This window comes from Phalacrocorax aristotelis, chromosome 2 (genome assembly GCF_949628215.1).
Source record: "Phalacrocorax aristotelis chromosome 2, bGulAri2.1, whole genome shotgun sequence".
Lineage (NCBI taxonomy): Eukaryota > Metazoa > Chordata > Aves > Suliformes > Phalacrocoracidae > Phalacrocorax > Phalacrocorax aristotelis.
The window spans coordinates 47,234,816-47,258,738 of record NC_134277.1 but is presented as its reverse complement, the minus strand read 5'-3'; the positions used below and the strand labels follow the sequence as shown (position 1 = coordinate 47,258,738).

General features: G+C 44.5%; 2 protein-coding genes across 5 annotated transcripts in view; one reads left to right on the top strand and one right to left on the bottom strand.

Moving 5' to 3' along the window:
- Positions 1-8,887, top strand: part of CAPN7 (calpain 7) — a 36,964-nt gene extending 28,077 nt beyond the window's left edge. For 3 of the 4 annotated variants that reach the window (XM_075083368.1, XM_075083366.1, XM_075083367.1), the window contains 3 exons: positions 3,228-3,358; positions 4,576-4,668; positions 4,745-8,887. In XM_075083368.1, the coding sequence (XP_074939469.1) occupies positions 3,228-3,358; positions 4,576-4,668; positions 4,745-4,889 (369 nt within the window). In that variant the 3' untranslated portion in view covers positions 4,890-8,887. The remainder of the gene's footprint in view (positions 1-3,227; positions 3,359-4,575; positions 4,669-4,744) is intronic. The other variant, XM_075083369.1, reaches the window with a different exon arrangement.
- Positions 8,888-10,012: 1,125 nt separating this feature from the next.
- Positions 10,013-23,923, bottom strand: part of SH3BP5 (SH3 domain binding protein 5) — a 54,103-nt gene continuing 40,192 nt past the window's right edge. The window contains exons 5-9 of the mRNA XM_075083370.1: positions 22,314-22,444; positions 17,934-17,976; positions 15,729-15,948; positions 12,144-12,404; positions 10,013-11,466 (exon numbers count right to left, since the gene is read on the bottom strand). Of these exons, the coding sequence (XP_074939471.1) occupies positions 11,285-11,466; positions 12,144-12,404; positions 15,729-15,948; positions 17,934-17,976; positions 22,314-22,444 (837 nt within the window). The 3' untranslated portion in view covers positions 10,013-11,284. The remainder of the gene's footprint in view (positions 11,467-12,143; positions 12,405-15,728; positions 15,949-17,933; positions 17,977-22,313; positions 22,445-23,923) is intronic.

Below are 23,923 nucleotides of genomic sequence, written 5' to 3'. Positions count from 1 at the left end.
GCATAATTCGTACCAACATAGAAATCCTTGGACTGGTTCCCTCTGTTCACACCACTCTGTCTGGGTGGTGGCTTAACTTTCACTGGCATTTGGTGTATAAGCTCCACCTTCAATGTAGAGTATGGTGTTAGAACTGTGCAATTGCAGATATACGGTAAAGCCTTTGTAGAATAGACTGGCCTTTAGAATAACGACCTGTACCCTAATATGTAACTGTACTGCAGAGAGCAGATTGTGCTAATACTACTGCAGAGTAAAAACCCTGCAAGAGTGTTGCTCATCTTCTTTTGAGAGAATTGCCTGATTTTCTTGGGAAAAAAAAACTCCTGGCACGATGGGACAAAATCAGCAATGGCACACCAAAGGCACCAGTAGCAAGGCTGTGACAAATGGACTTGGGAAGGCAATATCACAATACATTACTATGTCTAAATTTTGCAAAGACTTCTCAAAGGTCTGTAGCCACTGGAGTGAGCACTCATACTGCTGAACAGGATCAAGGCATGTACCCGTGGTATATTTCCTATAGGAATGCTCTCTGAGAGTACAGCAACAGGGGTAAGAGCAAAAAAACTTGACTGAAACTGTCAGAAGCCCAGGCAGTTTTGGGGCCAGCTGCTGTTCGTATTTTAGCGGTCAACATGAGCTGCAGTTATACCTTCAGCTGAAGTATAAGAGCTCAGAGGATAATGTAACTTGCATGTATTTTCATGTATTAGTGATTCTATGCCCAAGAAAGAATAAGCCAGCCATTGCTGTTAACTTTAATCTCTGTACCTACCATGCATACCCTGGGGAATCCCACTATAGGCAAGTCTTCTGTTCGAACAGTAACCTCTTAAGCTTCTGTCTTCAGGGTGGGAAGGCTCTGCAGAGGGATCTGGACAGGCTGGATCAATGGACCAAGGCCAATTGTATGGGGTTCAACAAGGCCAAGTGCCGGGTCCTGCACTTGGGTCACAACAACCCCAGGCAATGCTACAGGCTTGGGGAGGGGTGACTGGGAAGCTGCCCAGCAGAGAAGGACTTGGGGGTGTTGGTTGACAGCTGGCTGAACAGGAGCCAGCAGTGTGCCCAGGTGGCCAAGAAGGCCAACACCATCCTGGCTTGTATCAGGACTAGTGTGGCCAGCAGGAGTAGGGAAGTGATTGTGCCCCTGTACTCAGGCACTGGTGAGGCAGCACCTTGAAATTCTCTGTTCAGTTTTGGGCCCCTCAGTGCAAGGACATTGAGGTGCTGGAGCAAGTCCAGAGAAGGGCAACAAAGCTGGTGAAGGGTCTGGAGAAAAAGTCTTGTGAGGAGTGACTGAGGGAACTGGGGTTGTTTAGCTTGGAGGAGAGGAGACTGAGGTTAGACCTTATCGCTCTCTACAACTACCTGAGAGGAGGTTGTAGTGAGGTGGGTGTTGGTCTCTTGTCCCAAGTTACTAGTGACAGGACAAGAGCAAATGGCCTCAGGTTGCATCAGGGGAGGTTTAGGTTGGTTATTAGGAAACATTTATTTACTGAAAGAGTGGTCAGGCATTGGAAGAGGCTGCCCAGAGAGGTGGTGGAGTCGCCCTCCCTGGAGGTATTCAAAACACTTGTAGAGGTGGCATTTTGGGTCATGGTTTAGGAGGCAGGGCGGTGTTGGGTTGGCGGTTGGACTTGATGATCCTAGAGATCTTTTTCAACCTTAATGATTCTATGATTCTCTTCGTGAAGAGAGAAACAAGGCTTTTTTGAGCCACAGTGGAACAGCCCATTTTCTAGGACACTCCTGCCTGAAGCCAAGGATTACATTACTCTATGTGGTCAGGTGGGCATGTTGGCTTGCAGCTAGGCTCTTGGGTTCAGTGTTTCATACCAGTTCTTACTTCTGCAAAAGTTCCTTGAAGCTAGCCTGTTCTGGAGAATGGTAACTGGCTAGAGAGATTCCTGGGAAGGGTGAGATGATTTGCTTGGTTCTTCCAGAAACCATTGTCCTTTTTAGCTCTTCAAAACTGGCCTTAGTTTGGGAGGACGTTTTAAGAGGTCAAAAAGTGACTGAAGGTGACCAGCTTGTTTGAGGCAGGACATCTGTTTTATGTTGTATTATGTTTCAAAAGAAAACTAAATATGTGGAAACCTCCTGTTAATTATTTGAAGATGTCTGTCTAGTATTGTATTCCTGTCTATCCAAGGCAAGCTCTGCCTTTATGATTAAATACAAAAAGTTAGTTGTTTGTGCTTAATGCTTTCTTGGTGCTTGCTTAGCAGTTGTCACACTTTAAAACAAGCAGATAACTAATTCACAGTTTACCAGTCAAAGCAAGTTGTGCTAGGTGTCTTCTACTAAAGTTGAGTTGTCACTTCTGGAGCTCACCAAGCCCTAGGCCCATTCCTGGAACTAACTAACTGCAGCAGAGGTGGAAAAGGCCTGAAAAGCTAGCAGCACACAGCAGTTTTAGGTTCCTGGGCAGTAGTATGGCGGGGGAAGAAATCCCCCTTGCTTCCAAGTTTGACACATTCGAGGTCTTTGGGCACTGAGTAAAGAAATTAAATCGCAAGAAAAAATGTTACTCCTTGCTGGTTTGACAGAAAGGGGAGGGAAGTAACAGGAGAAATGGATCTCAGCTATAAATTTGTGTGAATGCCTGGCATGTCTTAGAAGTCTAACCTTTCAGTTTAATGACTAGCAGGAGGAACTTGCAAACAGATGGCCCGTTTCTCAAAGCCTGAGCAGCTTTTTCCTCTTGTATGTCTTTGTCCTTGCAGAATCTGTCCTTATGGGTATGTTGTCCCTGTAATGCTGGTTCTCAGAGTGCACAGAGGTAAATGGACAGTGCTGGAGGCAGTGCTTTCAAAAGGAAATATTGCAACACTGCTGCTGTTTCTCATTTAGCACAACAGGGGGGTCTTTGAGCAGAAAAAATAACCTGCATAGCCCAGTAGTCATGGGATCGCTTCTTCATAAGATGCAATTTGTCAGAGTTGGAAACAGTTACTCAGTACTGACTTAGTAAATATAAGCTGAAAAATACAGTGCATTTCTAAGGGATGTAAGACTTTGATCAAGGTGGATGAAGGACTGCAGTGAAACTTCCTGAATACTTAACACAGTCTTTCACTTACACTTTAAAAATTAGGAGAGATGACTGAAGGCAGTGAACTCTAAAGTGAGAGGAGCCTCTAGTCTTGTTCGTGTGTATAAATAAGCAATATAAATCCTCAGGATATAACATTTTGTGTAATTTTGACATCTTTCAGGTTAACGGACAGTGGAAAGGTCACAGTGCTGGAGGATGTGGAAATTTCAGAGACACCTACAAAAATAACCCCATGTATCAATTCCAGCTGGACAAGAATGGGCCATTATTAATTGAACTACGTGGACCAAGGTTTGTAGACAAGAAATTTGCATCAACACAGCGAGAGCGTTACATACTAAAGATAAAAGCTTTGTCAGTATCCTCCACAGGAAGGGTGGGAAGCTCCCTGAAAATCCAGAAGACAAGGGATGGAAGGGGGCTCAGATTGAGTACTATTTATGTTTGTAACTTCACCCTCAATGGTGATTTAAACCTGCTCATTTGCTACTGAGGAAAGCTGTGGCCTACAAGGAGACCAGGAGCTGGCTTTCTCTTCAGTTTTGGGGTCTGAGCAGAGCTAGGCCTTGCACAGAAGGGAAGAAGGTACAGAGGACTCTTTCTTCCCCTTAAAACTGATTACGATCATAATTCCTTTTCTTTTGTAGGAGGGCTGATATGCAGGATACTAAACCCTTACAGGCTCTCAAATAATGGCCTGTGCAGTAGCTTCAGCTCTTGAAAGTGCATTTACTCTGCCACTAGCAGGCCAGAAGTAATGGATGCCAGTGCCCTGTAGAGTAGACCCACACAGGTCAAATTCCTTTGGCAAAATTAATCATCTGCCTCAAAATACCAGTACACAGTGCTTCTAAATAGCAACATCTCCTGGCACGCAGTCAAGTGTTTACCTTTTTGCACAGCTGTATGGTGGGCCCTGAAAAATGGCAGCACTTCTCTATCCATCCCCCCGTCTTTGAGGATACTTCTTCTCTCATGAAATGAAAACGGGTGCAAAGGTGTGGCTCTACTGTTCCACTAATTGAGGGGGGGGTTTGTATGTGTGTTTTTCTGCACTTGCAGATCGTATTTGGGTAGTTTGAATGACAGGGGCCGTGGTGCCTGTCACATGCATTAACAGGTCGTAGACAAACTGTCCTAAGTTACAGTGCAACCTGAGAAATTCTGCTGAGATCAGACACTGATTCCTCTGACAGCGATCAGATCACACCTCAGGATCTGTGCCATGTTGGCAGAACATGCCACCACAAGTTTAACTACTTGAAGTCCACTTAAATGTGGAGGCAGACTTCTAACAGGCATTTTCCAAATAGTCTAGTTCCAAACCTGAAATGTGTTCTGTCTTCCTCCAAATTCTAAGTTCACATCCTAGTAAGTTTGGCTTAACCTATGTGATAAAACTTTTGGGTGTCTTCCATTATACTGTGTTGTTTTTAATGAATAGTCCTCTTTGTGGTAATCCTGATGATCCAAATAACTAAAGTAACAGTCTATCATATCACTTGCAGGCAATACAGCGTTGGTTTTGAACTTGTCACGGTCTCAACAGTAGGAGATCCTGGTTCCTACGGCTTTCAGAAAATGAGCAGTGGTGACTACAGGTAACACTCACTTAAAGTCTGAGGTTTGAAAAATAGTTCAGATCTTAGTTCTAACAGGTAGTTTCTTTTATCATAGGTGTGGATTTTGCTACTTGGAAGTGGAGAACATATTTGCTGGCGTTTACAACATTATCCCCACCACATTCCTGCCACAACAAGAGGGTCCTTTTTTCTTAGATTTTAACAGTGCTACTCCTCTTAAGGTATCACAGCTGCAGTGAGGAGACAGACCTGTGCAATACCATTTAAGGAGGTGGTTTTGATATGTCCTGCAGCCTGAGAACAGGTGAATAACTCTTACTACACATATGTGTAAAAAGAAAATTACATTCTAAGTTATAGCCAAAAGCATGGCATCACTGATTGGCCAGTTAAGGGTGGTGGGCTCTTAGCTGTAGTTTTTGCTGCTATGGTATTGGAGCAAGCACTGATCGAGAGGCTTGTGAAGGGGCTGAAATTCTTGTATGCAAATGAACTGGCAGAACTCATTTATTGCAGTTTTTCCACACTTCAAATCAAAGTCTAGTGAGTTAAGAGGAAAACTAACATTCAAGTTCCCTTCTCCCAAAATACAGGGTATATGGGTTTAGGATTTTATTCTTAAAGTAAACATGTAGGGAAAAAAATATTGTGTATTCTGCTTATTCAGTCTCAGGACCAAATAGCTTTTACTACATATTTGTGCTGCTATCTTGAATGTTTTCAGCATTGAACTAGTTCTCACATCTAAATGTACATTTTCTACTGCTGAGCATGTAGTATTCCAGACTAACATGCTCAGCTGATCTAGAATATGTATACAGGAGCAAAGGACAAAGGAAGATTGATGCTTTTGCTATTTCTAAAAGAAAAGCAATGGCTTCACTCATATTACACCTACTTTGAGAACTGTTATTATGTATAAAGTAATACAGGTATGAAATATTACAGAACAAGATACTCTATGGCTTTCTTCCTACCAGCTGCAAGACCTAGCTTTATCCAGGTCAGCGGTAACATCAGGAGATCAGCCAGCAGCAGCATACAGACACTGCAGCACACCCTTCATTTAGCAGGTGTGAAAGGTTTTCATCTGAAGGTGCACTGTCAGATTCTCTGTATCTACTGAGGTAGTCCTATTTGCTTGTGTGAGGAGGTAGGGAGCTACCCACCATCACCATCCCAGCAAAGACATGTTTTATCCTCAATATTTTTATAAGTATTCAGCTTGTAGGGGAAGGATCGTTTAAACCTCTCCCCCAGTAAACCGCAGCCGCAAGAAATGCTGTTGCTGATCCCATTGTACAAGACATCTTTTAAAAGAAGGTACCTTTTAAGTTGAAAACAGTGAATGCATTGAGCATTTGGCCAGTACCATCAACAGGAGTAGGGTCAAAGTTCTTAAGAAAATTGCAGTAGTGGGATTAGTCCAGAATAAGATTTTTTTTTTCAGAAGCCAACTATCTGCACTCTTCCTCCAGAAGATCCATATACATTGTATCTGAAAAGGATTAAAGATAAGCAAGTTTTTCTTTTTAATTTAAATTCTAACTGCCTCACTGATCCTAAAATGCATTGGGTTTTGTCCTTTTACGAATGGCAGACTTAAGATTTCACTGCATTTCACAGCTGGGGGAGAGGGTGTTTTTAAAACAGCCACAGGAAGTTCTTTGCCACTCAGGTTGGTTTGGCAGTTTTCCAAACAGAAAGGTAGCATTTAAATCTTATTTTAGAGCACAGGTGCCACTTGGGAAACTGAGCACACATGCTACAGGAGTACCAGAAATGTTATCTGTGGGCTAAAATTGTTCCCGTGGAAGTCTGCTATTAGCCCTCTCCAGAAAATACAAGATCCATTTTGTTTAATTTCCTTCATCAGACAGCTGCTTAACAAATGTCTAGCTTTAAAAGGTCGTTGAAAACACATGCCCTTCTGACTGCCGTTCTCTCAAAGACCATCTGGGCTAGGAAATTTGTGACAAGTTTGTCACAGTGTGTCTTACCTTCTTTCCAAGGGAAATTTCTGATGATTATTGCAGCAAATCAACACAGGGAACAGCATGGGCACAAGCTGAGCAAAAATCAAATTAGGTTCTTTGTGGTTATCCTTGGCTTTTGGGAATATGTGCCAAGGACTGCTTCATCCCTACGAAATTAAAATTTCATACCAGTGGCAGTGGAGCCTTGCATATATTTTATCGCCTCTGAAGTTAGAGCTCAAGTGAGTATATTTTTGACAGTACAAAAGGCAGATGCCAGAACTGCCAGCTTTTAGTACTAAGTTATTGCACATCCTCAGCTGTTTGAGATCAAGCTGGTAGGCTTGCCTACAGTAAAATCTGTTGTTTTTCTTCTGTAGTTGGTTTCTGCTCTGCAGGAAGGGCTTTTTTTTTTTCTTCCCCCTTTCTCCCCCACCACTGCACTCACAAGCTAGTGCCAAAAGCTTATGCTGGATGAAATGAGCATAAGGCTCAATGTCCACAGTGTACTGAACTAAAAGCAAGGAATGCTGTTGCTTAACGCCAGACAAACACTTTAAGGACAAAGGATCCTGGGTCTCCACCAGAATACACTAACACTTCTTACACAGTACAGTCAGGGGCTTGGGCTCACCCCCATAACTGCACAGGATTTAAGCTTAGGATCAGTGAATAGGACTTGCCTTACAAAGGACAAACGTTTTACCCACCCAGGCTATTAGAATGCCATCACTCCGTGTTTCCCTCCATGTATAAGACAGAACACTCAGGTGGAGTATTTAAAAGGAAATAAATACTCCTAAGAATAACTCTGCAGATTCTGGTTGTGGCCAAGTAATTTTACAACGTAGTTTTCTTGCCCTTTTTTTCTTAGAAAAAAGTTACTCCTGTAAGCACTTAAGATTTGCTTTGATATATTCTATCAAATACCTACTTCTCTTTTTTTCCCCACAAATATAGCTGGAAAAATTACTAAAGAGCAAACCAGTCCTTAGCTTGTAATACAGCATCAGACCAATATCTAAGGTTAAGCTTCCCACCACCACCACTGTTTAGCATTTTTGATACATATGACCAAGAATATTAGAGGCTGATGTAAATGTTATGCAGCAAGACCTCTAGAAGGCCTGTGCGTGCAAAAGTTGAAATAGCTGCACAACAGCTCAGACCGTAACAAAGGTACATCAGTCATGTTACTTTACTTCCAGTTAGAGTGTCATGCACCTCTTGACACCTAAGTCTTCTGCCTGTAAACATGCAATTCAAGCTTTTAAACATGGAAATACAAAGCCTCATAAAGTATACCACCAAGCACCCTGCCCTCCTGAGTTGTTTCTCACACACCGTACAGTTCTATACTACTGCCTGAGCTACAGTGCGAGGGGGTGACTGACAAAATGAAAGCCAGTTGCTGTAAGGGGCCTTAAGAGGATTTACACTTTGAGTCACTAAGGGAAGACTGCTACAAAGAAATGATTTCTAGCTCTCTATCAGAGGTGCAGAGGGGAAACTGGAGATAGCCTCATCAGAAGTTTTGACATTCTCCTCACTTGCACACTGCAAAGCCTTTACTATGTAGCTTGGTTTTTTTTTAAATCTGCCTTAAAGCTCCATACATGACCCTGTAATGCTGCTGTTTATGGCTCAGGGTGAGATGCCCTCCAGACAGACACAGCCCCCAGTTTTTCATAGGAAGACACAGGTTTGTCCTTGATTAATTCGAACCATCAGTTCTCAACGACTCGGTGAGCAGTAGTACATGGATGAGCGGTATCAACAGCCTCCAGCCCATCTGCCCCATGAGTCAGAGTCAGTCCTAGGTTCCTGATGCAAGTTTCACCTAACTGTTTTGTACAGCAGTTATGCACCTGACCGCCCAATCTCTGCCATGTTTGAACAGCCAGCTATTTAGAATTAAGTTTGTGTACCTGTAGTAGAGATTTTCATTGCACAGTCAAAAAGGACATTTAAGTTGTTTGATAATACCAAAGAGAAGTAGAATTCCAAGGTTAATGTTTGCTTTATACATTCTCACTTCAGGGCAGCTGAAGTGATTACGTATACTTTGATACACCAGAGGCTTATTTTTATACCCATGAAGGCAGCTACCATCATGTTACACTTCAGAACACAGAAAGAGCTCCAACTGGAGAAAGCTTGTTCATTTGCCTGTACCCCATAGCAGTGTACGTTCATTTAAGTTTGTCATATTTATAATTATGGCTTTTATGAAGTTTAAAATAAAATGAGTTTTCCATTAATTTATTAGACACGCAGTTCTGCCTGTTTGCTTGCACATTTGAAGTGTGATTTACCTGCTGAGTCCAGGGGCTCGCCAAAGAAAGAAGGCTGCAGCAAGATCTTTAAACAAATTGGGCAGAAGTATGGTATAAGAGTAAGAGGATAGCGAGTTGTTCTGCACCCTTTCATACTTCCTCATCGATGGTTTTACCCTGCTGGGAGCTGAACCCAATCAGGACATACGCAAGGCAGTACACGTGACTGCTTTTATATCCTGCTGAACATAAAATTAATTGATCGCCCAAGTGCAGGGAGTTGGGGGTTCCAGTCAGAACTGGCAAGATGAGAGGAAATTTGATAGCAGGAGAGGATAAAAAACCCAACCAAACAGAAAACAAACACCCCCCTCCAAATACCCAAAGAAACCCAGGAAAGTATAATAGGGGTTCACTGGCAAGTCTGCAGAAAATAAGATATCCAGCCACAACTACCTCTGCTAATTTTTCTAACTATGCAGCACAGCCAATAGCTTCACAACAAAGGTTTAAGTAGAAACATTTCATACAATGTGGCACTTGAGTCCTGCTTTTCATTTTGTATATCATACCATCAGTCCCAGCTTCTCTCCAAGTATTGGTCACACCAGAGGTTGGAACCACTGACTTCTTTCCTAAGCATTTATCAGCAGAGGTCAGCCTCCAAGTCTTTGGAAGATGTAAATGTATAAATATTTAAAGCTCTGACAGCTTAACAGCTAGAATGTGTCAAATCAAATTTTTATGAAAACTGGTTTCTTTACCTCCAATTCTGCATGGTCTTACAGCAAGTTTCAGCAGCACTGAGTACAGAGGTGTTAGGTAACAGAATACCTTCCTCTTTCCTGCATAGTAAGGAATTTTGGAAAACTTGACTAAAGCTCTGGTCTCGTGCAGTTCAGAATAAGAAGTGAATCACAGATGCAGGGATTCAGGAAGCTGGAAGGAGGTAACAGTTGTCCACGTACTGTGAAGGACTGTAATACCAGAGTGATGCTGGGCTGCAATCTTCAACTGGAAGTGACTGTTTAAAGGCTAACCTTGCCGCAGGAGAAGGTTTGGTTCTTAGCGCTTGAGATAGACTTAGCTTGCACAGACTCAAAATGTGGAAAACAAAAAATGTTTACTGTAGTGTGAAGAATTTTACATGAACTTTGAGAATAGATACACAAGCTGTGGCAGGGACGAAATACAACAGGACTGCAAAAACATAGAATAGAAAATACTTTGGGCAATACTAAAATTCCCATCAAATTAACAATATAAACCAACATCTTAGATAAAATGGTGCTTTCAGAAATGTTTAACCACCAAAACTGAAGAGTCCTAGGATTTTTACTACCACTTATTAGCATAATTACCAGACACTACTACTGCCTAACAGCTGCTGGCAAAACATGCCTGTGCCCTTTCTAGTTTTATTGAACACTTTCTCTAGGGCATACTAAAATCCCGAGTCCCTTTAACAGTTATAAAACCCCACACAGTACAACCTACAGAGAAGCTTAAGAACACATTGTCAATCTACACTGGCAATTCCTTCATGCATATTTCAAGGGCAAATCCCTTATAACTGTCCTGAAAACATCTATGACTCCCATTTTTTGAGGGAAAAAAAACCAAAACAAAAAAAAAACACTTAAAGTGCTGAAAAATAATACTTCACTTCTCAGGGGAGGGGAAGGGCAAGGGGCCAGTCAACTCTTTTTGGTCACTGGAATCGCCCTCAGAGTCCCAGCCAGGCTCGGGAAGGTGGCTAGAAAGGGCCTACCACTGCTGAGTGTTACCATCCCCTTTCTGTCCATCTGTCCCTTAACACCAGTTTTTATAGGCATGACTCATCTTTATTCTCTCTGTGAGCACCAAGGGAAAAGTGAAGGTTTTTAGACCCCACACATGCAACAGCTTTCCTGTATACAAAATATTTCTACAGTTTCAGCATAATACAGACAAATACGGATGTTTAAAGAATATGCCACTTACACTCAAGAGATCCACTCTATCTAAAGAGCTTTTCTACAAAACTGAAGCCAAACCGCTCTCTGCAAACGTCTGGCTTGAATTTCAGACCCCCTGCTGGCATGAATTTACACGGGAACATTACTAGTTATTGCTTCAGCCAGGCTGCTACAAAACAATGTACAAAGTCTGTGAAATACGAGCACAGCTTAAAACATTTGATAACTTGTCCGGCCTACAAAGGATTTACTGAATAAAAATGTCAGCCCTCCACATCAATTAGACTCCTTAGTGCAGTTTTAAATTCTTAGAGTAAACGCTTAAGATTTGGCATATCTTATTGGCACAATGTTCTTCAAACACTTAGAAGTTCATGTATAAATATTTATACTCCCATTAATCAGGACAGGGCACAAGAAGGACTCAGCCAATCTGGGCAGCTTTTCTGCCTGCGCATATTCCCTCTTTGATTTTCATGCACTGAAGGGAGAGCTGCTTCATTCGGTTATCCAAAGCCAGCCCCTCAGTGGAGCTGCTCCTGTTGCTGCTCCTATTCTTGTTCACTCTGTCGCTTGTCTTGTTCTCAGCCCCTTCTGCCCTATCCCCTGCAAAGAAAGGATTAAACTAGATGTTAAACCCGGATTTCATTCTGCAAACTTAAGCTTCAAGCGGGTCCCTCTGCAGCTTCCTTTGCCAAAGCATGAAAAAAAATATAGGAGCAGGAGCAAGATGCTTTAATGGAACCGAAGTTGGCCTTCCAAGCCGCGCTCGTCTTGTGCACTGCATCAGCAAATTACAGTGTAAACAGCCTTAGGTTGGAGTACACAAGAGCGGTGGTAATCCTCTAGTCTGGGTTTGTCAGCAAGGGCTGGCAGAGCCTGCAAGAGGTTCTTTTTGGCACATTTTTTTTTTTTTTTTTTCCTGGAAAGCAGGATTTTCAGCAAGCAGGACAGTAACTTAAAAAAAATTTAAACTCAGACTTTCCTTAAAATAAACGTACCGTCAGAATCCCACTGATCACTTATTTCGTGAGAAACCTTGAACCCCTCCACTCAGACAGAACTGGGGAACCTTCCCAGCCAGGAGAAGAATAATTAAAACATTTTAGATGTCATCAATAACTGCGGGATGCAGGGCCTTCGAGAACTGCCTTCCCCAAGGAAGCGGCCAGCGGGTCAGAGCTCAGCGAGAGCGCAACACGCCTAGGGGAGCTGAGAAGGTTTTCCTGCTCCCTTTATAAAGCTGAAAAACATTGGCCCAGGGCGTATCCAGCTGTGCGTACCTCTTTCCGCTTCGCATTCGGGGGAGGATGCCCCGCTGCATTCACTTCGGGGGCCAAGGACAGGAAAAATCATCCCAAACTCGGAGAGGGATACGGGGCTGGGCAGATCCAGGCTTCCGGGTCGTGTCGCAGGAGGAAACTGAGTGGGCACCTCACAGGGACTTGTAGGACCAGAACTGAAGCTGGACACCGACTGAGTTTCCGAATCTTCTTCGGATATGAAGCTGCTGCCGTTGTCATCCTCAAATGCTTCTGAAGCCACTGCAATGTTCAAAGGATATTCCAGTTAGCAAACCTGCCCCGCTCCTGCACCCTCCCAGGCAAAGGGAGTTTCTCAGGTTTGCATTTTCCACACACACATGTGCTGCTAACCCACGGGCTGCCTCTTCTCGTACTCTGTCCCCTTTGCAAAGCCTTAACCTGGCATTTCCGGCACGGATCATGAAGGCCTGGTTCTGCTTTGAGGAACAGCATGCCTGCCAGCCATGCTGTGCAAGACCAGCTCTCCACTAGCTACTGCTCCTTGTGCCAAGATGCTCTTGGATTAATACTGTCCCTGCTGCCCCCTGCCCAGCTGGCCTTGCTCACCTCAGGTCTTTGGTACCTAACTTTGGTCAGGGCCTAGTTCCCTGGGCCCGCCTCAGCCAGCACCATCTTGATCCCTGCACAGATTCCTGGTTATTTAAGGCACTAATTAGAAAGACATAGCTCCAGGGGCAGATTGCTTCTACCTTATCTTCCCACTTTGGCAGTTAAAATCCAGCATGAAGTCCCAAGATCTCTTTTTGGATGCAGATCACCAAGCAACACCAAATTAAAAAAAAGCCCCACCCACATGTCTCATTCTCCCTGCTCATGTTTGCTCAGATCTGTATTATAATTAAAGCAAAGCGCTCCCAAACTGTCTGGCTAGATTAAGCTGCAGGCTCTTTGTTAGCAAGAGGAGTAGGTATCCATTAAAGAAGGTTCTGATTTGTGCAACATAGGGGTGTAGATTTTGCTAAAATTCAACATTTTTCAATCTTGGCTCGTTGTGGGATGGGGACCTGTGAACCAAAGACTTCCGCACACAAGTAGTCCCACTGGGATCAGAAGGTTTTTTTTACATGCATCAGCCTCTACACAACAAAAATGTGTGCTGGAATCACACTGGCCTGAAGAAGTCCCACGAACAGCAAGATATTTACAGTGACCTGAGGTTATCTTCAATTACTCCTCCTTGCAATTCCTGCCATTGTTAGACAGGCTCAGAACCACCTTGAAAGAAAAGCAGGAGCAAAGCAGCAGCGTTAACGAAATGGCTCAAAGGAGCAGTTTCAAAGTGGTTCTTCTGTTTCCCCAGCAGCCTGGGGCTCACGTGCACCACTCGGACACGAAGGGTGCCAACAGAGGCGGCTGCCGTCATGGTTTTTGCAGAGATATTCAGTCTCTGTCTGCTGTATTCGCAGATTGCAGAACTTACAGAACTGACCTAAAAGCCTTCAAACGTAAAATGGATAACAGCATTATCCACCTTCTTGAGCCCTTTCCAGGACACTTTGAGCTCAGAGACAGTTTGTCATGGTTTAGGTTTTGTTATTTTGTTTTTAACGATGTCAAATCCAAGACTGCAGAGTGGCCTTTCTTCTCGCTCGCTGTGTTTTATCAATATATGGTGTCCAATACAGATAATTTCGCAGGGGGTGAAAGCAAAACAAGGTTGGGGGAAAAAAAAGATGTTTCCAATTACAGGAGTCCTCTGCTTGCCAAGAAGCACTAACACCAGCCTGTCTACAACAAGCACAACTTAAACTCTAGCTTACTTATCACCATCTAAACTTACCATAAGACACAAGAGCAACTGCTAGGGCCAAGAAACTCTTGCTGATGATGAGGTGTTTTATTCAACTCCAACAGACAGAAATCAAGATACAGGATCTCCTTGGTGGAAAACACACACACCCCCTGTTACAATGCACAAGGGCTTAACCTGACAACACTATTTTGGTTATTATGTCTGGCAGGATGCTAGTCCTGCCCTGTCATAACCCAGTTCTGCATTGGCACTAGGCACAACCTGGAGTCCTTCCACCCATGTCAGACTGTGCAATTCAAAGAGACGGATGAGCCCGTGCTCCCAGTCCTTGCCCTCAGCCTCAGCAGTGGCCAGGAGGGCCAGCAACTGGTTGCTCTGAATTAGCTGTCCTGGCTCTTTCTGCCCCCTACACACCAGGCCCCTGAACTCCTTCAGCACTAGAAAACCCTCAACTCAGTTACACCTAAGGCTCTTGGGAGGTGCAAGGAGGGGGGACTTGTGGGTATCCAAAGAGGCAATCCCTGCCTAACTCAGGAAGGCTCAGCCTTGGGACTTCAGGGTGGCAGAAGATACACAGCCATACCAAAACCCCATTATGTCAGCTGGCCCAGGCACTGCACTCACTTGCTGTGGCAACTCAGGTCCCCGCTGCACAGTACTGAGCGAGAGGGCTCCAGCACATCACACAAAAACTCCTGCCACTGCAGAGGATGGAGGCCAGACCAGGGCTGCCTCCCAGCTCCTACAGCACAGGCAGGCTGTACCATGGACCTACGAGGCCTCGGCACCAGTATGCACCAGTGTCTATGAGGGAACTGCACGTTCAGCCTTTGGGCACTGGGCTTGTGTAATTATGAACTCCTGCAATCCTGACGTAGGCTTTTCCCTGCAGAAATGGAGCCAAGATACAAACTAAACCAGGATTTGTGGGACTGGGCGGGGGGGGGGGTAATCAAAAGAAAAATACTTTCTGCATCAAGAAGGGGAAAAGTAGTGTCCAGGAGGGAGAAAAAAGTAGGCCACATGCAATGTGAATCTCTCTGCTTTCACAGAAACAAACTCACAATACAACAGCCCATTCCAGTCTTTGCAATGCAAGGTCCCCATGTGCCCCCAGAAAGCAGAGGTTACCTAGGCCTGGAGCTTGCTCGGTGGTCACCTAAGGGAAATGCCTCTCATACAGAGCCTCTTGGTACACTGCATTAGCATATTGCTGCTTCTTCGCTTCCCTTATTTACAGCACACATGCTCTGCTGAAATCACATATTGGCAAAGGATCCTGCGGTGTAAAGGAGCTTACCCTTACACCCCTCCTATGCGAGCATCACGCCTTTCTGTGCTACTGTGACCACAACTTTAGTCCCTCTGCCTCAGGCCCAGCACTGCAAGACAAGCTCTTGATCCAAAAGGTCTGTTTCCAAACAGCACTGCTGCCTCAGCAACAGCTTGCAAACACCTCAGGCAAGTCACTGACAGCAGCATCACTGGCTTAAAAATTAAAAGTATGGTTTGAAGTACATCAATTTTGTTCCTTCCATACAGCACTGTACAAAAAACAACAGTGATGCTAAGGAAACAGCTGATGCACTTAACTCATATCCCTTCCCCTTGAGAACAGGCTATTAAAGAATACAATCAACTTCTGTAATAACAAGAAGTATAACAAGTTAGCCACAGTCCCACAACAGCCAGCAAATTTCAAACTGCAGAATACACAGAGCAACCTTCATCTCAGCATTCCTTATGACGCCCACAGGATATTCCCAGGCACAGGAGCACTTTGTACTCACTGGAGATAGTGTCTGACTCTGGTTTACTCGCTGACAGGTCTTCCACAGAGGTATTGCTCCCTTCAGCACCCACACCACATCCTCGGGGCCCCATGGCAGTGGATCGTCTCCTCTCATGAATCTCATCTGAGATCATCTCCAGGTTTTTCAAGGCAGTCTTATACTCTCCTTTTGCCAGAGCCAGTTTTGCCTGCAGGTCATCCACTGTTTTCTTCAGTTGCTAACAAGGAAGACAGGTATTAGATGCGCTTTTACTATGAACAATGCGCAGTATGCAGTTCATTATGTGTCCACGTGACTTGGCTCTGTACAGGCAAGCTAGCAGAAGCCAGGGTTGGTCATCTAGGTGATGGGAGTGCCACTTGCGAAGGAAACAGCAGCAAGGCAAACCATGGGAGCCAGGGGCTGGGACTGCCTCTGGGGTGTTGTAACAGCCCCTGACTAAGCATAGAGCAGGGTTGCCCCCGTTAACAAGCAGGATTTCTCATTAACATTAATGCGGCTCGCAACAGTACGTTCCTCCTTATCCCACAACCACCCCTAAGGGTTTGCTGGCAGCCCCTGACTGCAGGGCATAGCAGGGCTGTGGGTTGTCCCTAAAGGGGCCGAGTCTCACTCTCCTCCGAGCATCAAGCCCATCACTTCTTGGTCACTAAACCTGCAAACCAGAAAACATCATGCCTCAAGCCCTGGCAGCTGTAATACTGCAGTTTCTGTGTCCCCAGACACAAACCCCGTTTTATAGAAAGGGCAAAAAATTGTTGTACACCTTGTCTCCCAAAGGTAAAACACTGCTTGTGTATCTGTAGCTGTCTCAACTCTGTTTCATATTGTACATTAAAAGCAATCTGTGCTGTCTTCTGTAATATATTTTAAACAATCACCCCGCTTCAGGAAGGCACTGAGCAGCTGTCACAGAGGAACAACAGGCCCCCAAACAATGAGCCTTTGCCCACAGAGAAAAGGGGATTTCTCAAAAGATGCCTCTAGCCAGAAGGGATTATGGGGCTGGCACCCAGCCCAGGACCGGCGAGGATTCAGCTCCATGCAGCAGCAACTGCTGACCACTGCTCCTCAGGCAGGCAAGCCAGAGGAGGAGAGGGCAGCCCCAGCCTGGATCCCAGTAAGGAGAAGGTGCATGCCAGAATCTCAGAGGCTTACAAACAGCTGTTGCATATTTGGCAGCCCAGGGAAGAGCTCACAAAAAAGGTGTGGGACATACCTTGCATCCCAGGCAAGGAACGGGAATCTTCTAGCTAGGCTCCTGCTGACCTAGTCCCTGCTGGAGCTTTCCTGCACCTGTGGCCAACAGGGCAAGGCAACGTGCTCCACTTTGACCCTGTGTGCATCCCACACACCTACAGCACCAGCCACAACCCTTCAACTCAGAGGAGCCAGGCTCGCAGTTTTTGGGGGCCACATGCAGCAAAAGTCACTCAAATAGAAAGAGAGCCGTTCTTCCATTTAAATTTTTAGGGCAACTTTGCTCTCCCACCCCTGGCAGCTCCAAGACTAAGGGCTGTGATAGCAGGGATTATCATCCCATGCACAACTGCCATGCCCATCTCAGGGCCAGTGTGCCATGCAAGGGGTGTGCTGCGCCAAAGCACTGGCCAGACATCGTTGCACCACACAGAGTGTAGTGCAGAGATAAAAAAAGGAAAAAATAAATAAATTAAAGAGGCAGCCCTGGTAGCCTATCCAGCCAGACCCAAAATTCCACTTCTGCCAAACCCAAAATCAGAAATTCACATCTGCGGGATGTTTGAGTACTGCAGGCAGGTTACTTGTTCTGTTAATTGACCCAACCAGTGAACAGAAAAGAGCACCCCAAGCACAGTTAAACAGTCTGACGCATAAAACATAGGGAGAGAAAAAAAACAAAAACAAAGAAAAACCACACACAAAACAAACCACACCAAACAAACCCCAGAGACTTCAAACTACGAGAAGTAGAGATGGTCAAACAGTATTTTTTCGGTTCTGGCAGTAAATAGTAGGGTGCAAACGCTCTTATTTCACACAAGGAAACAAAGCCTCTCAGTCTTTTATCTTTAAAATGTGCTTAGCAGATTGCTGAAGAGGTTTTGAATTGAATTGGTTTTGTACAGAAACACAACACGGTTGTCAGAGCACTTTAGATGTAATTTCAGTATTTACCATAAGCAGTAAAGAGTTTCAGATGGATCTGAATTACATACGTACCTCTAGCTGGACATAGTACTTCGCCTTGAGTTCAAAATAAGGTCTGTGGAAAAACACAGAACAATTGTTTACAATCACTGGGCTGAATGCAGAGTGCTGGCGTGGGAGTTGCTTTCTTCGTAGCATTAACGTAGCTATTTTGTGCTTCACTGTAATCCCAAGCGATTCCTATCTAGATGATAGAACACCTACATGTGCTCTCAATGTCTTTCTTTTCCCCTCTAATATATCAATTTCTCCTGAGTCTTTTGACCTAAACACAAATCACAAAATTCCAGTTTTTGGAGTTGACGGCAGAATTCCTTCAGGCCTAGATTCTGCAAGACATTTAAATACGATGTCCAGCTTCAGGCGTAGGTACCCTGTCTGTATCCACCTACTTTTTGAGCCCACAGCACATGAAAATTCCCCACAGAAGGTGAACCTTAGACTTCCTCATGTTCAGATGTTGGGGGCCGAGGGGCAGTTCTTAGGTTTTTCAGCGCAGAAGAGGGGATGAAGGGTGGTCAGAGCACCCCAGGCAAGGGTGCAGCGCTTCCCTCCAGTGGCCCATGAGGTGCTTCCCTCTCCCTGCACTGCTCTCCAATAGTTTGCTTGGACACAGAGGACAGTGCCACACCTGGTCTGTTTCCCACTATAGACAATAAAACTTGCTTATGAGGTTGCAGGAGAACAGGAGCACAAGAGGTGCAGTACAAAGCCTAGAAACCACATTCCAGCTTCAAAACCTTGAAGCCCACAAGCCAATATCATCTGACATAACACTGGGCAGTAAAAAAAGCCCTGATTTTTAGCCAGGCTCACTACCTTCCTCACCTCTCTGAAGCTCTCCTGGAATGTGTGGAAGAGATAATCAGATATGGTTTTATATGAAACAGAACGGTAACTACTCTCGTCATAATTCTACCCTGACAGCAGGCCTCTTCTGAGCTGTAAGTCCTGCTACAGCTACATTTTGGACTGTGGACCAGAACTCGGGGGTGTAAAACTGGCTTTCTGGTCCTATATGCTTTGAAGGGTTTAATTCCCTACACAGTCATATACAAAATAACTGATGTGCACTTCCCTGAGACTAGGTTATTTCGCAGCTTCTATGCTTTCAGTTAACCTCCCTACCATCACTAGGAATGCACAGCCAAGTCTGATGTTTCCAGTGATGCTGATCCAGCCAAACTGCAGCTCTGCCTTCCCTTGCTGGGACATAACCCTGCCAAAGCCTACACAGATGGACCTGCCAGGCATGGTAAAATGGATGGATCCAACACTTAAAGGACTCCTACAGCCGTACCCCAAAGCAACGGAAGGGCAGAGACACCGACAAAATGGTGTTGCAGAGAAACATGTGCAAGGAAAACAGTGAAACCTACTCACCTCAAATGACTTAATTCTTTCCCTTCCTTACCCTGGTGGTAACTGGGAGGGAACAACCAGGCTGGAATCCTAACCTCCCATCAGCTTCCACAAGCCTGGGTGAAAAGTCCCCTTTCTATCAGCAAATGAGCATGTGTGCATTTATGTGGTGTGAAAAACATATATACAGACACACACATATACATGTATGTTTAGCCTGAAGAAGAGAAGACTGAGGGGGGATCTTATCAATGCTTATAAATATCTGAAGGGCAGGTGTCAAGATGATAGAGCCAGACTCTTTTCAGAGGTGCCCAGTGACAGGACAAGGGGCAATGGGCACAGGTTGGAACACAGGAAGTTCCATCTCAATATGAGGAAAAATTCCTTCCCTGTGCAGGTGCCAGAGCAGTGGCACAGGCTGCCCAGAGAGGCTGTGGAGTTTCCTTTTCTGGAAATATTCAAAACCTGCCTGGTTGCATTCCTGTGCCCCCTGCTCAAGCAGGGGTGTTGGACAAGATGATCTCCAGAGGTCTCTTCCAACCCCTACCATTCTGTGATTCTGTGTGTGCGTGTGCACGTACACGTGTGTGTATACACAAATACATACACATGCACCTATAAGCAGGCATGTTTACAGGTAACAGACAAGAAAGATGCTGCCTAAGCCAGGAAAAGGATACCAACAGCCTAACATTTAGCAGCTCAAACATAAGCCCCCTTCCTCATTCATCACTAACAGGCAGCTGGGCATCTGATGCCAGCAGAAAGCAATGCACTGGCAGGGGACTCGCATCTCCTCGGGTCACTTCATTCTCTTACATTGGCGACCCTGTAACTATTGAAACCTGGTCCATGATGCAGCAGGGCTGGCGAATCGTTCACTGATGCAATCGGGGTCCTACATCATCACTTGTCTAAGTCTATAACATTGCACAGGCAAGCAAAGTGCTTTTTAAGTAGATGACAGGAAGAGTGAAAGGCATTTTGCCCAAGTCACCAGAGCAGAAAGTTACTTCCAAAAACCATATAACACTGGCCAGTTCATTATCCTACAGCTCAGAGGCACTGAGCCAGAAGACCGTTAAGAACATGCAGCCATATGCACATTCGTAGCTTACAAGCAAGTAAACACCCAGAAACAAAAATTAAAAGCAAAACAAAACAAAAAACCCCAGTAATCATCTGCTTATCAACTTTACATGGCAAATCATCTAAATTACTTTCCTCCAGGCTGTCCCAGTCTTACTTTCAAGATGCTTTAAGCATCTTAATCCAGACTGAAGTGAGGAGCAAATACAGATCATTTTTTGCATGGAAAAGAGCAACTCATTCCCATGAGTTTGTGGAGAGGGAGGATGGACAACATGGGCCTGAAATGCCAGGGCATTACAGCCAACCCTCTTGCACCACCCAGGGGGAAGTGCAGAGCAGTTTGCTGGTGTTAAATCCTTCCTGAAAAGCAGCTAATAGCCAGTTACATTTCCCTGTTTTATGTAGCCACTTGACAGCACTGGTGTTTTCAGCTCAGTTGCAATTTTTCTTTACATGAAAACTGCAATGCTGAGAGACGACTGACCTTTCCAACATCCCTATGTAGTATGACAGCCTGTTTGTGCCATCAGGCATCTTCCACTTTAACACTAGGTTAGAATTGGTGTTTCTGTACACCCCTTGTTAAAGGATCTCCAAAACACCCTACCTAGGTGGTTTATGCTGCAGTCAGCCCTGCTGTGAGACAAAGGAGTATGTTGGGATCCTTCTACGCAAGTGAAAATCAGCTTATCCTGAGGAGAATGACACAAGACAACACTCTCATGAGGGTACTTTCAGCAAGGAAACAAAGATTCAGAAGACAAATCACACAAGAGGCAGCTGGGGCATCAGGCTCAGCACCATCATCGTTATGAAAAGGTATGTAGGACCCTGCTGACAACTTATCAGGGTCTTTATGTATACATCTTATTGTTAGGAAGCATCTCCTAGCAGCCAAACCACTTCTCAAATACTGCTCTTATCCAGAGGAATCTGTCATTTAGTGATCTGATGATTTTTTTCACAGTCCCTGTGCAGTGCTAGACAAAACACCATACAGCTCATTCTACAAAGCCACACTGCTAAGCTGTTTCAGCACACATGCTTGAATCTTCCTTGAGAAGTGCTAATCCTTTCTTGAATTGAGCAAACACCAATCAAAATAGATTTTTAGTTGATTGATTTCACCAAAAAGTCATTTTTAGATGGAGGGATTAAAAGCTAAATACAGAAAGCAGATTGTTTAGACAAGCTACAGTCTGGAAATATAAAGAAAATGTTGGTGAAATATAGAGAGGATTAAAAATTGGTTGTAAACAGGGCCAAAATTTTAAACAGGTTTTGAACAAAAAGCTGTTTCACTTCTCTGCAACAGAGCAAAACCACACATCAAATGTGGACACATTTATTAATGACACTTGCTGCTTAGCTATGCTCTCTGAACTGCATTTCCCTCCCCAAGAACAGCCCTCACACAGCTTTGCTATGGCAGCAATAGGAAGTAAACAAGTCTGATGTACAGCATGCGACACTGACGCAGTCTCGCACCTTTCAGGTTTCTGTCACTTGCTTTGTTGCTCTCCTAAGAACTAAACTGCAAACAATCCTAACCTGCGAAACATCTACTCAGAGAGCTCTGCAGCTCTGTAGGCACCATCTACATAAAACCCATGAGCCTGTTTCTCAAGTCACGTGCCACCAAAGGGTTCAATGCACTAGAACAAGACCAAGAATATGCCCAGAAAAGATTTCTTATCCCACTTAGTTCACCAAGTCCATCAAGTCAGATGCTTCAAAAGACACTCAGAAGAACAACAAATGCAAGGACAAATACCAGTACCAGTTGTGCTGTGAGGCTGGTACATGCAGTCAGGAGACCAAAGGGAGAGGTACAAAGGGCAACACACTTCCACAAGTTTGAAAAGAACCCCACAGAATCACTATCTCCCCCAAACATATTTCACCACTAAATTAATCTCCAAATGTAAAACGTACTTTGATTTATTGATGGCTCTTTTCAGCTTCTTCTCCAGTTGTTTCATCCTTCCCATGGCAGCATTGTATTTGGCTGCAGTCTCCTTGTGAACCAACTCACTTCTTGTTTTGGTCTGTTCTGCCTCCATGACCTTAAAGAGGGGGAAAAAAAACAGGTTGAGTGGCAAGACACGATGATCTATTTCTTATCATTTTAATTAACATCTTGAAACATCTTTAACATCTTTAATTAGCATCTTCATAATCTCTTCAATCAGCTCATGTCAGGAAAGTGAGGGTATAGAAAAAATGACTTTCAATGAATCTACTTAAGTCATTCCTGAAAGAAGCAGCAATATGTCAGATTTGCAAACACTGTTAATTATCACAGAGCTGTTGCAGCTTCTTGCATAGTATCTCTTACGTAAAGTTCAGAAGAGCCTCAAATTTTAGGATCATCCATTTTTTAACTGAGTTAGATATTCAGGAATGGAGCAGCGCTGGCAGAAGTCACCCAGTTACACTGAACAGCATTGTTTCTGTTTCTTTACCCCTGCTTCTCTCACGGGAGCCTGCCTTTCCCAGCAGGCAGGCAGTAGGCTGCTCAGCCCTCAGCTGCACTCCCACCACTCAGGAAAGGGCTGAAAATCAACCACAGCAGTGGTAAGACTGAAATGCAGTTCAGCCTGGATCACCAGCCTCCACAAAACAGCATGTCCAATGACTGCCTGTTTGCAGAAGGCCAGGAAGTCACCTTTTCAAACAGCTGACCAGCCTCAAATCACGGTTTCAACACCGAAAATGCACAGGGGTTCAAGCCCTGAGCTGACACCCCTAATACACAGACAGGGGAAGCTATGCTGGTGACCAGCCCACTATCTGGGCAGGCAGATGTTTAACACGCAGCAGTACCAGGCCCAGCACATCAGCCACCACTCTCCATGGCCAGCCCAGGCCTTCCCCAGCCAGTCAGGCTGCAGCCCTGCACACAAACTAGCAAATTCTTTAAGCAATCAGGTATTCAAAGCTTTATAAACAAATTCTCAGTTCCATGGCATTTTGCAGCAATTAGGAGTCTACAGAAGCAACAGGAAAAGTAAATGTCCCTCCATTAGATGCTCTGCTGGTATCCCCTAGTCACGCTTTGCTAGTAATTCTGTCCAGGGTACTTTTATTGTGCATATTTGAGATGTCAGAGGCATAAGTCAGAAAACTTGTTTTCTTTATTGCACTAGCAGTCAAAATACAGATAAGGAGGTAACTGATTTGTTTGAATTAAGAAAAGTAGTGACACTTCTCCATTGGTCTGGCAACGAGGGGAAGACACAGTCTCAGGCTCCCTCTCTTGCAGCTATGAAGGTATCCGTACAAAAAAAAAAATGTCAGGACTTGATTTTATCCAGTACTGGATTTTGAAACATCTCCACTGTGAAACCAACTACTCCACAATTTCAAGCAATTTTGCTCCAACTGGCTCCCACCACCAGAACATGTACCTCGGCTCTCAGATCCAGAGAGGAAGAATATTCAAGATATCTTGATTTTAAGTAACCTCACCCACAAAGCTCTAATTTCTTGAAAGAAATTTCTTTCTAATTTCTTCCTAGCCTTCAGGCTGAACTGAACAGGGA